Source organism: Trachypithecus francoisi, unplaced genomic scaffold (assembly GCF_009764315.1).
Source record: "Trachypithecus francoisi isolate TF-2019V2 unplaced genomic scaffold, Tfra_2.0 Lachesis_group17, whole genome shotgun sequence".
Taxonomy (NCBI): Eukaryota; Metazoa; Chordata; class Mammalia; order Primates; family Cercopithecidae; genus Trachypithecus; species Trachypithecus francoisi.
The window spans coordinates 18,604,172-18,620,572 of NW_022681462.1; the positions used below are offsets into that span (position 1 = coordinate 18,604,172).

General features: G+C 38.4%; 1 protein-coding gene across 2 annotated transcripts in view; it reads right to left on the reverse strand.

Moving 5' to 3' along the window:
- PPP3R1 (protein phosphatase 3 regulatory subunit B, alpha) overlaps window positions 1–16,401 on the reverse strand; it is a 75,669-nt gene that overhangs the window by 22,282 nt on the left and 36,986 nt on the right. For both annotated transcript variants that reach the window (XM_033239276.1, XM_033239277.1), the window contains exon 2: window positions 16,189–16,228. In XM_033239276.1, coding sequence (XP_033095167.1) covers window positions 16,189–16,228 — 40 coding nt within the window. The remainder of the gene's footprint in view (window positions 1–16,188; window positions 16,229–16,401) is intronic.

Genomic DNA, 16,401 nt, shown 5'->3' on the forward strand with positions numbered 1-16,401 from the left:
TCCACGACACAATTCATATAATGGTTTTTACTTTCTTCCTAAAGACATTCTTCATAGACAACTCTGCCATTTCGTTCTAATTTGAACCAATTGCTTTCTAGGCCTACGGCATAGTTATTATCCTGAGATTTTCACTGGTGTGTTAGTTAGGAATTCCGTTTCTGGGATCTCATTTCATCCTCTTTCTTGAACTTCTACTTCATTTTGCTGGGTTCATATTCAAGAACTCACGCAAGTTAACCTTCCCAAGTCCTTAAATTTCTGAAAATGTCTTTTTTTGTTCTTACATTTGAGTGATCATTTGGCTGGTATCAAATTCTGGATTAGAAACTCAGAACTTTGAATGTATTACTCCACTGCCTTCTACCAACTACTGCTGCTGTGAAGAAGTCCAATGCCAGCGGACTTCTATTCTTTTTAGGTAACAACTTCTACGCCTGGAGGCTTTTAGGGTTTTTTTTACTCTTGAAATTTTAAAATTACAAAGAAGTTGAAACTAAATGTAGATGTTCTTTCATCTAATCTTGGCAATCAGAATGCTTTTAACCAAAAGTTTCAATTGTTCAAGAAAGAGAAATTTCTCCTTTTATTTAACTGATTATTTCCCCTTCTACTTTATCTAATATAGCTTCTGAAATTTCTTTCAGTCAGATGCTATCACTCTGTGTTCTCCAAATCATTCTTTCCTTGCACATTTTTCCATATATTTTATCTTTTGCTCTAACATTCTGAGAAAGATCCAAGAAGTTTTATTTTTGTTACGCAGATAGCTAGACTTTTTCACTAGCCAAAGTAACTGACTTCTTCAAACTACTCAAATTTGTGCCAGATAACCAGATTACTATACATCAAGAACCTCATTACTGAAACTACAAATTTCTTAGTGCTGCCACAATACCAAAATTTGACAGTGCGGATAAAGAAAATAAAGCTAGTCCTTCCTTTTCTTTTCTTTTTTTTGAGACGGAGTCTCGCTCCGTCGCCCAGGCTGGAGTGCAGTGGCATGATCTCGGCTCACTGCAAGCTCCGCCTCCCAGTTTCATGCCATTCTACTGCCTCAGCCTCCCGATTAGCTGGGACTACAGGCGCCCGCCACCACACCCGGCTAATTCGAATCCAGGGATTTTTAAAAAAGGTCTGGAACCCTCAAACAAGGTAACTCAAACCATTTAAGTCCATGTACTATACTTAAGAAAATCCTTTGTTCTTCTCGTCATTACTCAATTCTAATGCTTTACTGAGAGCAGGCAAAGCATAAGTAGTTCTCAGTGACTAGGTGAAATAAATTAGAATTCAGATCACTAAACTACCAAGTAAATGATAAATGACAGCTGGTAAATTAAGAAACATTAACTGTATGATATATTTATGAAGATGTTAATCTAAAGCAACAACTGCATAAGTCAATTTCAAAATTAATGGCATACAATGTTTTAATGATAAATGGCATTTTAGGGCCAGGCACAACGGCTCACGCCTGTAATCCCACCACTTTGGGAGGCCAAGGTAGGTGGAGTTCGAGGTCAGGAGTTCGAGACCAGCCTGGCCAACATAGTAAAACCCTGTCTCTAATAAAAATACAAAATTAACCGGGCGTGGTGGTGCACGCCTGTAATCCCAGCTACTTGGGAGGCTGAGGCAGGAGAATCACTTGAACCCAGGAAGCAGAGGTTGCAGTGTGCCAAGATCGCACCATTGCACTCCAGCCTGGGCAACAAGAAAGAAACTGTCTCAAAAAAAAAAAAAACGCTGAAATGAAGGAGGAAATCAAATTAACTACAGATAATCTTTTTCTCTGAAAACACTGTTTTCAAAACTGCAAACCTTCTTAAGACGAACGTGATTAAGAGCAAACATTAACAGCAAAGTTATTATGCTTAAACTTTCACATCATCTGTAAATACTCAAACCAGAAACAAAACTGCTTGAATGTGAAACTGTTTACTAAAAACAGAAACAGTGTTCTAATGGCTAGAAAGGTTTCTAGTGGCAGTTCATTATGCAAAGGGAGAGGTTCCTTCAGAATCTGCCAAGCTCTTCTTAGGGGACCTTCTAACAAAAGAATATTTTTAGATAAAAGATTTAATCTTTCACCTACATTTAGTCTACAAAACAGCCCCTGTGTTTACTAATTTTATCTAAACCATTCAGAATTATACTGGCTTTATCAACAATTAGCTGAATCTGATTTTCCACTCTTACTTTCAATTGTGCCCCAATCTAGTCCTCTGCTTAAATTATCTAAAGTAGTATCTTGAACTCAGTCACTTTTCCAAGTTATCATGCCAAGTTAGAACTAAGGCCTCCACTTTGAGCAGATCACCTCAACAGAGTATACATTTCCTAGTCCAGAGAGGTTAGTCAACAGAAATAAAGTCAGAATGGCCTAGAATAAATTTATTAAAAATTCAACACTGAATTGAATGACATATATATATATACACACACATATACTGTGATATATATATATATATCAGAATACCTATGTCTTAGACAAATCTAGTCTTACCTAGAATTATTCATGTAGACAATTATAACATTAATTTTGTAAGATTTACTAAAGACAGACCATATAATACTGTGATTAAAAATATTGACTATGGGCCGGGCGCGGTGGCTCAAGCCTGTAATCCCAGCACTTTGGGAGGCCGAGACGGGTGTATCATGAGGTCAGGAGATCGAGACCATCCTGGCTAACACCGTGAAACCCCGTCTCTACTAAAAAATACAAAAAACTAGCCGGGCAAGGTGGCGGGAGCCTGTAGTCCCAGCTACTCGGGAGGCTGAGGCAGGAGAATGGCGTAAACCCGGAAGGCGGAGCTTGCAGTGAGCTGAGATCCGGCCACTGCACTCCAGCCTGGGCCATAGAGCGAGACTCCGTCTCAAAAAAAAAAAAAAAAATATTGACTATGAAGCACAATGGCCTAAGATCAAATCATGGCTTTGTTACTTCACCTGCTGTGTGACTTAAGCCAGTTATTTAAAGTCTCTTTGCTTCTATTTTCTCATCTGTACAATGGGGAAAGTAACTGTGCCCCTCTCCTGAAGCTAATATGAGGATTAAAAGAATTAATGTATGTAAGGTGCTTAGAATAGTTCCTGGGACATGGTAAGCACCATACCATTATGGGTTGTTATTACGTATGAAAACAAACGGGGTGACTAGTAACTACCAGGTTTTCCCAAAGGTATACAGGCTTTAAAATTATCCGAGTTGTCTATGTAATCCAGCTCTGAGCTCTTGCTAGCTGATTCAGTCAACCAATATTTACTCAGCATCTGCTTTATGCCAGGCATTATGCTTCTACTGTCAAAGTCCCAATTCTTTTACTGGGGAAAATTAGCTTAAGTAGTCACTTATTCTTATTAAAGCTCACAATCTGCATGCCATTCTGAATTGTAATTAAATAATTATTTCTTGTTGACTTTATTACTGGTTACTTCCTTCTTCCCTTTTCCATTTATTTAAAAAGCCCCCACTTTTCAACAACAGAAATTTCAAACACACACATAGGTTGAAAAAAGAGTATAATGAATTCTATATGCTCATTATCCAGTTTCAACCACTAAACATAAGAAATATTTTATCTATATCCCACCCTAGTTATTTTAGAGCAAATCGCAGACATACCATTTCCTTGTAACTAATCAGTATATATATATATTTTTTTGAGACTGAGTTTCACTCTTGTTGCCCAGGCTGCAGTGCAATGGCGCAATCTCAGCTCACTGCCACCTCCGCCTCCCGGGTTCAAGCGATTCTCCTGCCTCAGTCTCCCAAGTAGCTGGGTTTACACGCATGCACCACCATGCCCAGCTGATTTTTTATATTTTTAGTAGGTTTCACCATGTTGGTCAGGCTAGTCTCAAACTTCTAACCTCAGGTGATCCACCCACCTTGGCCTCCCAAAGTGCTGTGATTATAACCATGAGCCACCGCACCCAGCCTAAACAGTATTATCTCTAAAAGATAAAAACTCTTTTAACACATCATAACATTATCACACCTAAAAATTAATTATTTGGTATCAAATAATCAGTGTTCAAATTTCCCCAAAGGTCACAAATGATTTTGTAGATTTTTAACATCAATCCAGATGTAGCAATTAGACAATGTGTTGATAAAATGAAGATGACCTTGAGAGCAGTGTCAGTGGAGTTATAGCAGCCGAAAGCCAGACTGCAGTAGACCAAGAATTTAGCAGAAATAAGGAAATAAAAGGTAATTGTGTAGGCTCTTCTTCAAGAGGTTCAAATACAGGAAAGAACAGAGAGAAACTTCAAGGTACATGCAGGATCAAAATCAAAGAGAAGTTGACTGTGTTTATAAACTGAAGAGAGGAAGAAGCTGAAGACATATGGAAAAATAAAGATAAATTTAACAAAGTAAGATCCTAGAGATGAGATGGCACAAGATCAAAAGCACATGGTTAGCAAAGGCTAACCATGAAAACGGGAAGGCCTGATACTAAAGGAAAAGAGGTTAAGATTAAATGTGAGATCAGGCAAGTTTCTCTTGTGACAGGCAGAGGTGAGGGGGGAATGAGGCCAACACTTAATCATCCCCAAGTTTTCTTAGTTCCTAGTTTTCTCAAGCATTAGGAGCAAAATCATTTATTAAAACCAGGTAATGCAGGCAAGTTTGGGTAGAATGTTGATGATGTAGATAACATATAAAGAGACTGAAAGAAATAACTACACAGTCAAAGAATGAATCCACATTCTAATCGTACACGGCTTTCAAATGTCACCCCTTCCACGAAGCTTTTCTTAATTTCCTTAACTAAAGGTAATTTTTCCTCCTTGGAACCTGTGTTTTTATTTCTCATAACAGTTTACTCATACTGTAATAATCTATGTATTTCCCTTTTTCCCAGTGGCTAATCTGTAAGTACTTGGTAGGTGCTTACTTATCTGTGTGGCACATGAAAGAATACAGTATGTTACAGCATGTAATTTAGAGTCCTGTTAACTTTTTTAAAAAGCAGCACAACTTTACACTGAAAGAAGAAAAGCTGAGAGGACACTGGGCCTGGGGCAATTAAACAAGGCCAAACAGAGAACACTGGCTTGAGCTAGGTATGGAAGGGATGAGAAGGCACGACAGGAATTAACCTAAATAGGGAAGTATAAATAGTGAAGTGTGTCAAGGACTGATTTAAACAATCTTATAAAATGACAGTACTATTCACAGAAAAAAACTAAATAAAACTAAGCTCTTCCAACAGTAAAGAGGTTTTGGAAAAAAAAGCAAAAAAAAAAAATTACTACAATGTGTGGGTGAACAAAGAAAGTGGCAGTTTTAATGTGGACAAGCTCATTTGAGGAAATTGATCCAAATCATAAGTAAAATATGATAAAAAAGCATACAAGATTCTAGTGAATCAAACAAGAAAAAATAACTATATAACAGACAAAATAATTTAGGCAGATTCACAGCTGGCTGTGAACAATGACAAGTATAGCTCTTTAGTGACAAGGCTCAACAGTTTAATCAAAGTGTGGATTAAAGTGATAAAGAAGACTTACTACTAAGTTCTGAGGATTAACTGAAAAGGACAGCTTTAACAGTGTATGAAATCTATTTCAAATGCTTACTGGCGCAGGCCATGCAGGAGAGAGGACGGCCCGGACCCTGATTGCATAAGGCTGCTCCTGAGCAAGGCTCAGAGCCCTCTGGATGTTGGCAAGGCCACTTCCAAGGCCTGTGCAGCAGGTGGCACTGGGGGACTCTCCTGTATCCCTGAAATAATCTATGCTATTTTGCTTTGCATTTGGTTGATCATATATATGCAGACAACTATTGGAGGGATTCACGGTGAGGTCTGGGGAGTGTTACTCATTCGGTAATAGTACTGCCCACCCCCACTCCAGATCCTGGAAAACGAGGCAATACCCATGAGCTGGAAAGATAGAAGAGAAATCTCACCACATTACCCTCAGAAAATTTGGCCCTGGGCCTGTCCCTTCATATGGGTTAATGGCCAGTGGGGTATGTGATGGGAACACATAAGAGAAAGGGAAATATGATATCTCCCTAAAGGCAGAAATTATATGCACAATTTGTCATGGTAAAGTTCCCATCTTATTTCATATTCAGGAGATTATATATATAGTGAAAGAATGGTGTAAATAAATAAAAGGTTAATTCCATGAAAAGATTTGAGTTTGTGGGATACAAAAAGAAGACAAGATGTTAAACTTGATGCCCTAAACAAAAGAAAGAAAAATTGTTGTACATAGTTATACAATCAATGTTAAAATATAACTTTGCACTCTATACACTTTAAGAAACTGCTGCGTCAGTTCAAAGCTTATAAACAATTGTGCTGCTGTAATTGTCCCTGCAACCTTTTCCTCAAGGTCACACAGGTTTACTTCAATAGTCCTGTTTAGCACCTGTAACCGCAAGAGCCACCAAGTCTGAAATAAGACTTTGTTATGTTAACCATTAAGCTTGCCTATCTAGTTCCATAGAAAGAAAATCAGGATTCCTCAAAAGGGTAACCAAGGAAAGAAGAACAAACTGACCATCCATGAAGAGAACTGTTCTTGATGAACTTCTGAGAATATCCTGATAATCTATATATAATTATGTAATCACCTGATGCTCTGCTGATTGACAATTGTTCTATATATAATTATGTAATCACCTGATGCTCTACTGATTGACAATTGTTCTATAAAATACTATATAAGCCTATAGTAAAAATCATTCGGGGCTGTCAGCCCCTTACGGGGCTGCAGTCTTGTCTGTGTCCTCTTATATGTTGTGTCTGGTGTCTTTATTGTCTCTCGCCGCCTTGCCTCTCCCCTTTGGGTACCTTGGCCACGCTAGGGCTGGACCCCGGCAGCTTACCACACAAAGAAAAAGCCGCGACTTTTGCCACCCCAGATATACGTAAGGAATATCCATCTGCTTTTTGCCCTAGGACATTTTTCTCTGGCCCTCAGTCCCAGATTTAAAGAATGAGCAGAAAAGAATCTGGGAACTATGGTTCCCTCAAGACCTCTGTTCCTTGACTGAGAAATAAAAAATTAATGTCCTAGTACCTCATCCCCATTGGAGTTTATGCTAGCAACAACCAATCCCAACTCTACTGCAGCCTAAAGCCTAGCTAATTACAGACCTCTGCACCTCTTTCTTTCCACTGTCAAGTTAAGTGGAGGAATAATTCATGTCACACGCTCAAACTAAACGGTAAGCAGCAGCTCAATTTTGAGTGGAACTCCTTCCATTCTAGAGAAACTATAAAACAGACTCATCGCAGAGAGCAATGGCTCACACCTGCAATGCCAGCATTTTAGGAGGCCGAGGCAGGTGGCTCGCCTGGGATCAGGAGTTCGAGACAAGCCTGGCCAACATGGTGAAACCTCATCTCTACTAAAAATACAAAAATTAGCCTGGCGTGGTGGTGGGTGCCTGCGATCCCAGCTACTTGGGAGGCTGAGAGAGAACTGCTTGAACCCAGGAGGTGGAGGTGGCAGTGAGCCGAGACTGCACCATTGCACTCCAGTCTGGGCAACAAGAGCAAAACTGTCTCACCACCAACAACAACAACAAAAAATCTGACACACTGACTTTACCAGAGACAAGTACTATAAATCTACATAACACCCAAAGCACCAGTCTGTGACTCTGTCTTGACCATATTCTGGAGATAAGTTAGCGGTGCAGTAGTGACTCAAATAATAATTCTCAAGTCCAGAAGGCCACTATAGTCTAAAAGAGGGTTCAATAAGTTTTTTTCTAATAGGCCAGATGGTAAATCTTTCAGGCTTTGTTTACCATATGGTCTCTGAGCAATTACTCAACTCTGCCACTGCAGCACAGAAAACAGAAAAATGGGCATGGCTATTTTTCTGTTTTAGTAATAAAAACTGCTGGTAGGCAGCAATTGACCAATATTCCTGGTCTAGAGGGTAGTAATTAGGTCTAGTTTTGGTCCATTCTAACACTATTCTAGATATAACATTTTATTTCATGTTTTAAAATAGAAACATACATGCCTTCATATGATCCTAATTACATTAAAAATTCATAAAAAGGCCGGGCACAGTGGCTCATGCCTGTAATCCCAGCACTTTGGGAGGCCAAGGCAGGTGGACTGTTTGAGGCCAGGAGTTTGAGACCAGCCTGACCAACATGGTGAAAACCTATTTCTACTAAAAATACAAAAATTAGCCAGGTGTGATGGCACTCACCTGTAATCCCAGTTTCTTGGGAGGCTGAGACACAAGAATCGCTTGAACCCAAGAGGTGGAGGCTGCAGTGAATCGAGATCATACCACTGCCCTCCAGCCTAGGTGACAGAGCAAGACTCTAAAAAAAAAAATTGTTTTTAATTTTTAAAAAATCATTTAAAAAAAAAGTCTGGGAGGCAATAGCAAAATAAAATGTCAGTAGTGATTGGGATGCAAAGATTATGGATAACTGGTCATAGATACCACCATTTTTTTTTTTAGTTTAAAAAACTGTGGAAGTTACAAAATAGATAAATTAATAAACAAGTAATTTGAGTTTATGTTAACTGCTATTAAAAAATAAATAAAGGCCAAGTGTAGTAGCTCATGCCTGCAATCCCAATACTTTGGGAGGCTGAGGTGCATGGATTGCTTGAGCCCAGAAGTTTGAGACAAGCCTGGGCAACATCGTAAAATTCGGACTCTACAAAAAAATTTTTTAAAAGCTTAGCCAGGAGTGGTGGTACATGCCTGTGGTCCCAGCTACTCCAGAACTGAGGTAGGAGAATCGCTTGAGCCCCAGTGAGCCAGGCTGCACTGAACCATGGTTATGCCATGGCACTCCAGCCTGGGCAACAGAGGCCGACTTTGCCTCCCTCTGTCGAGTTTTAAACTCCCTCTATCCAAGTCTGTAAGACACAACAAAAAAGCCCCAACAAAAACAAATCAGGGTACTATTAATACCTGACAGTTGAAGGAGAACAAAGTCAAATAAAGAGCCGACCAAAGACCACTCTACCCAAACTCATAAACAAGCGAAGGTGGTAATAGGAATGAAAGAAATTGACGTGTGTTTTTTGGGGAAAAAAAGGAGATTGCTGAAACATAATGAGCAATGGGAAAGTGGTCTTAATACAAAACAGAGTGACATCTCATCTCAACGTAAGAGGTCTCCTCAAGCAAGGCAAGACCAGCCTCATGAAACAGGGGTTGAAGAGGTTATGTCTGCTTGCAAGGAAGGCACAGAATGGTTGTGGGAGTTCTAGAACCTCATGTTATCTTAATCTATTGGCCTCTATTCCAACTCTTAAAATCTCCTCTTTCCCAACCATTGTCCTTTCACACAAAAGATCTTATTATTTTTAAGCTCCCTGGTCATCTTAACTGGTCCTTCAATCAAGAACTTCTAAGTAAGTAATTTTCTTTAAGTTCTCCAATACAGCCAAAAGTAACCAGCCAATTCACACTCCTTATACTCCTCATTCTCCAAATATTTTACAATAGCAATTTGGTCTACCAAAGTTCTGCCTTCAATAAGCACTTTATTTTATGCAACCATAAAATAAGTTAATGTTCCAATTTGTTCATGATAATGGGATCATTATTATCTCCAAATCCAACTAAGTCAGATAACCAATCCAGATTTCCATTACTTTGAGAGTGTATAGCCTACAGCATTCCTGGAATTATATTTTTCATGGGTTCAACAGACAACAAAATCTAACTCTATGTAGTTGAAGCAAAGGTTGTTTTACAATGCTAAAAATTGTTAGGAGGCTAAAAAATGAGTCTGGGTTGAATTTTTAGGAACAATTCACAAAACGACACTACAGAACGAGGCCATCAAAAAACATGGTTTGACCATCCCAAATCTAAATATCTGAAATCCGAAATATTCTGAAATATGAAACTTTTTGAGTGTTGACATGGCATGCAAAATAAATGCTTTTTGGAGCATTTTGGATTTCAAATTTTTAGATTTGGGATGCTCAGTCAGTATATATAATGCAAATACAGGCATACCTCAGAGACACTTTAAGTTTGCGTCCAGACCACCACAATAAAGTGAATAAAGTGAACTACATGAATTTTTTTCTTTTCCAGTGCATATAAAAGTTATGTTTACATATTACTGTTGTCTACAAAGTGTGCAATAACATTATGCCTAAAAAACAACATATACACCTTAATTTAAAAATACTCTACTGCAGCCGTGCATGGTGGCTCATACCTCTAATCCCAGCACTTTGGGAAGCCAAGATGGGCAGATCACGAGGTCAGGAGATCGAGACCATCCTGGTTAACATGGTGAAAGCCCGTCTCTACTAAAAATACAAAAACATTAGCTGGGTGTGGTGGCGGGCGCCTGTGGTCCCAGCTACTCGGGAGGCTGAGGCAGGAGAATGGCATGAACCCGCGAGGTGGAGCTTGCAGTGAGCCGAGATCGCACTATTGCCCTCCAGCCTGGGCGACAGAGCGAGACTCCGTCTCCAAATAATAATAATAATAATAACAATAATACTTTATTGCTAAAAAATGCTAAGGATCATCTGAGCTTTCAGTGAGTTATAATCGTTTTGCTGTTGGTAGGTCTCGCTTCAATGCTGATGGCCACGGACTGATCGGGGTGGCTGTGACAATTTCTTAAAATAAGACAGCAATAAAGTTTTGTCACATCATTTGACAATTCCTTTCATAAAAGATTTCCCTGTAACATACAATGCTGTTTGACAGCATTTTACCCACAGTAGAGCTTCTTTCAAAATTGGAGTCAGTCTTTTCAAACCCTGCTGCTGCTTTATCAGCCAAGTTTATGGAATATTCTAAATCCTTTGTTGTCATTTCAACAATGTTCACAGCATCTTCACCAGTAGATTCCATATCAAGAAACCACTTTCTTCACTCACCCATAAAAAGCAACTCCTCATCTATCAGTTCAAGTTCTATCATGAGATGGCAGCAGATCAGCCACATTTTCAGGCTCCACTTCTAATTCTAGTTCTTCTGCTCCTTCTATGACATCTGCAGTTATTTCCTCCATGAAAGCCCTGAACCCCTCAAAATCATCCATGAGGACTGGAATCAGCTTCTTTCAAACTCTTGTTTATACTGATATTTTGACTTCTCATGAATCAAGAATGTTCTTAATGGCAAATCTATAATAGTGAATCCTTTCCACGTTTTTATTTTTTTGGAGACAGGGTCTCGCTCTGTCATCCAGGCTGGAGTGCAGTGGTGTGATCTCTGTTCACTGCAACCTCTGCCTCAGGAGTTCAAGCCATTCTCGTGCCTCAGCCACCTGAGTAGCTGGGATTATAGGCATATGCCAGCATGCCTGGCGAATTTTCATATTTTTGGTAGAGACAGGGTTTCACTGTGTTGGCCAGGCTGGTCTCAAACACCTGACCTCAGGTGATCCTCCCATCTTGGCCTCCCAAAGTGCTGGGATTCCAGGTGTGAGCCACTGTGTCTGGCCCTTTCCAGAATGTTTTTAATTTACTTTGCCCAGATCCATCAGAGGAATGACTATCAAAGACAGCTACAGCCTTACAAAATGCATTTCTTAAGTAGTAAGACTTGAAAGTCAAAATTATTCTTTACTCCACGGGTTACAAAATGGATGTCGTGTTAGCAGGCATGAAAATGTTACTCTCTATATACATTTCCATCAGACCTCTTGGATGACTCGCTGCATTGTCAATGAGCAGGATTACTTTGAAAGAAATCTTTTTTTCTGAGAGGTAAGTGTCAACAGTGGGCTTAAAATATTCAGTAAACCATGCTGTAAACAGTTGTGCTGCCATTTAGGCTTTGTTGTTCCATTTATAGAGCACAGGCAGAGGAGATTTAGCATAATTCTTAAGGTCCTATGATTTACAGAGTAACTGTGCACTGGGCTGTAACTTAAAGTCACCAGCTGCACTGTCCCCAAGAGGAGAGTCAGTGCCACCTTCATCTTCTAGATGACTTCCTGCAGCTTCTGCATCAGCACTTGCCGCTTGAACTTGCAAGTTATGGAGATGGCTTATCTCCTTATACTTGAAGAATCAACCTCCGCTAGCTTCAAACTTTCCTCCGGCAGCTTCCTCATCTCTCTCAGCCTTCACAGAATTGGAGAGTTAGGGCTTTGCTCTGCACTAGGCTTTGGCTTAAGGGAATGTTGTGGCTGGTGTGACCTTCTATCCAGACCATAAAACTGTACCTGTATCAGCAATAAGGCTGTTTCCTTTTCTTATCATTCGTTTGTTCACTGGAGTTAGCACTATTAATTTCCTTTAAGAACTTTTTCTTTGCATCCATATCTTGGCTAATTGTGTGGCACAAGAGGCCTAGCTTTTGGCCTATCTGGGCTTTCGACACACCTTCCTCAATATGCTTAATCATTTCTAACTTCTGATTTAAAATTAAACATATCTAATTCTTTCTCACTTGAACAATTAGAGGGCAGTGTAGGGTTATTAACTAGTCCAATTTCAATACTGCTGTCTTCAGGAACAGGGAGGCCTGAGGAAAAGGACAGAGTTGTGGGAATGGCCAGTCAGTGCAGCCGTCAGAACACAGACAACTGGACTAAGTTCACCATCTTACATGGACACTGTTCATGCTGCCCCAAAATGATTACAATAGTAACATCAAAGATCACTAACCACAGACCACCATACAGATATAATAATGAAAAAGTATGAAATACTGCAAAAATTACCAAAATGTGACACAGACAGGAAGTGAAAACATGCTGCTGGGAAAATGGCAGAGACAGACTTACTTGGCATAGTGTTACCACAAACCTTCAATTTGTAACAAACACAATTATCTGCAAAGTACAATAAATCAAAGCATAATAAAACGAGATACACCTGCATACTACCCAAAGCAATTTACAAATTCAATGCTATTTCTATTTAACTACCAATGACATTCTTCACAGAATTAGAAAAAACTATTTTAAAATCCATATGGAACCAAAATAGCGAAGGCAATCCTAAGCAAAAAGAATAAAGCTGGAGACATCACACTACCTGATTTCAAGCTATACTACAAAGGCTACAGTAACTAAAACAGCATGGTACTGGTACAAAAACAGATACACAGACCAATGGAACAGAATAAAGAGTCCAGAAATAATGTTGCACACCTACAACAAAGTTGACAAAAACAAGTGAAAGGGACTCCCTAATTCAATAAGTGGTGCTGGGATAACTGGGATAACTGACTAACCATATGCAGAAGATTGAAACTGCCTTCCTTATGCCATATACAAAAATCAACTCAAGATAGATAAAAGACTTAAATGTAAAACCTGAAAAACTATTAAAAACCCTGGAAGATAAGCTAGAAAATACTGTTCTAGATAAAGGATCTGGCAAAGATTTCATGACAAAGTCACCAAAAGCAATTGCAACAAAGACAAAAACTGACAAATTGGACCTAATTAAACTAAAGAGCTTCTGCCAAAGAAACTATCAACAGAGTAAACCAGACGACCTACAGAATGGGAGAAAACATCTGCTAACTACGTATCTGTCAAAGGTCTAATATCCAGAATCTCTAAGGAACTTAAACCTAAAAGCAAAAAAACAAAGAACCCCATTAAAAAGTGGGCAAAGGACACGAACAGACACTTTTCAAAATAAGGCATACATGTGGCCAACAATCATATGAAAAAAATTCTCAACATCACTGATCATTAGAGAAATGCAAATCAAAACCACAATTAGATACTGTCTTACACCAGTCAGAATGGCTATTAAAACTAAAACGTCAAAAAGTAACAGATGCCAGCGAGGATGCAGACAAAAGGGAATGCTTATACACTACTAGTGAGAATGTAAATTAGTTCAGGCTTTGTGGGAAGCAGTGCAGCTATTTCTCAAAGAACTTAAAACAATTACCATCTGACCCAGCAATCCCATTAGTGGGTATATATCCAAATGAATATAAATAATTCTACCATAAAGACACATGGACACATATATTTACATTATTCACAATTTATTATTCACAATAGCAAAGACATGGAATAAACCTAAATGCCCACGAAGAGCAGACTGGATAAAGAAAATGAGGTACATATACAACATGGTATACTACGCAGCCATAAAGACACAAGATCGTGTCTTTTGCAGCAACACGGATGCAGCTGGAACCCATTATCCTAAGTAAACACACGAACAGAAAACCAAATACTGCATGTTCTCACTTGTAAGTGGGATCTAAGCAACGAGAACAGGTGGACACAAAGATGGGAACAACAGACATCAAGGCCTACTTGACAGTGGAGGGTGGGAGGAGGGAGAAGATCAAAAAATGACCTATCAGCTACTATGCTTAGTACCTGGTGGCAAAATAATCTGTATACCAAATCCCCATGACACACAGTTTATCCATATAACAAACCTGCACATACCCATGAACCTAAAATAAAAGTTAAAAAAAAAAAAAAAGAGGTACACCTGTTTTCCAAAACCCCCAAAATTCAAAACCCAAAACATTTATGGTCTCAAGATTTTTGGATAAGGAATACTCAACCTGTATTCCCTGTCCGTAAGAAAGCTGCATAGTAAATTTGAAAGCTTCTGGCTCCAGAGCATTGCACATATCACATAAATCCAAATCACAACCAGAATCCTACCAGCAGAAACAATAAAAATAGGAAAATGACAAATTCTAATTCACTTCTACCTTCCATATCTCACGAGTATATCTGTGGCAGAAATAAAGTAACATTAAGAACTCTGACTGCAAAGGAATCTGAGATACATACTTGTGAGTTTTAGTTTCTAAAATCCCAGAAAGTTTAAATACTATTGAATATCTTTGGTAATATAACATAAAACTCTGGTTTCCACATCAACAAACATACTACAATGGAAGAGTATAGAAGACAACCAAATTAAGGGAATGAAGTTGCTCAGAGGATATAAAGAAATTAGGATTCGAAGATGGAGGGGAAAGTGGGTGGGGAAAGAGGAGATGAGGCTAAATAAATAAAACTACAATGTATATGAACAGTATAAACAAGGACTTAAGAATTACTAAGTCCTTATTTTATATTAGTAAATACTAAAATATAAATAAAACACACTGTAAGAATAAATGTTGTTTTATACATCAATTAGTGGTTTCTTAGACTTAATTCTTAACCCTAAGAGCTAACAGTAACCAAATAAAATAAATTTATATTGTAATAGAAAACCATAGAGGGACAATTCTGTACTTTTTAAAGGAACGGCAAAACGAACATGCCCTTGATACAACATCCCATTAACCGGCTATAATCAAATTGGATATGGTAAGTGACCAGACCACTGGTCTAACCTGTCTTTTAAAAAAAAAAACAAAAAAACAAAAAAGGCTTACTGGAATATTAATACAAGCAAATTAATTCTAAATTAACATCCAATCTTTCAAATATTAAACTTCTATCAAAGGTATACATTAAAGACCTTTTTCAAATTTAAAAATAAGACATTTTAAACATCAGAAAAAGGCTTTACACAACAGACTTTTATTCTGAAAGTTTGCTCTTCAGTCAGAGAAAGAATCACCCCCACCCCTCCCTAAAATGTAAAAAACAAAAAACTTAGTGATTCTATTTGTTCAAAAAATTAAAAAAAAGGACTTAATGAATGCTATGTGCCTTGTCTGTCTCTCCTTCCATAAAATACGGAAAACTGTACTTTTCAGCCCCAAACGGGCAGTTTGGTGGTGCTGCATAACTAGCTCTGGCCTATAAATATGAAATATGAGCACAACTGATATAAATCACCTCTGGGCCAAGGCAGACAAAAGCACGGCCTACAGGTCCTTGGATTTCCCTCTTCCTCACTGATCTTGGGAACATGCATTAGAGATGGTGGCATTCCAAGACAAGGGAGCCTGGATCACTGAGTCATCAAAGAGAAGAGATCCTACAAATTTGCTTTGAACCTTCACTTGAAAAACTTATGTTAGTTTAAGACACCGAGATTTTGGGGTTTATTTATAACTATAGCACAGTGTAGATATTGGTAACAAACAAGTCTATTTAAAAATATTCCTACTTTGGTAACATAAAAAGACTGTGTGTCAAATTCACTATCCATTTTAAATAGTTAAGGGCTAACGTTGCTACAAAGGTAAGTAAATATACATTACAGAGGTATATGATACACACACACACAAACGCGCAGAGACAGAGATGAGTGAATAAAAGTAACTCTTGAAAACAAGAATATGACTTACAGTGTGAGCACATTTCCAAAGGATAACTTGCCTCATTTCCCTGGGGGGGGGGGGGCGGGAGAAAAAAGAAATAATTAGTCATAAAATAGGCACAAATTTCTTTAAAATATTAAACCCAAATATTTTAAGCCAAAAAACATAGGGAAATAAGCCATAAACTAATAATATGACCACATCTATAAATTACATTTATATTTTTAAAAAATAAGTAAG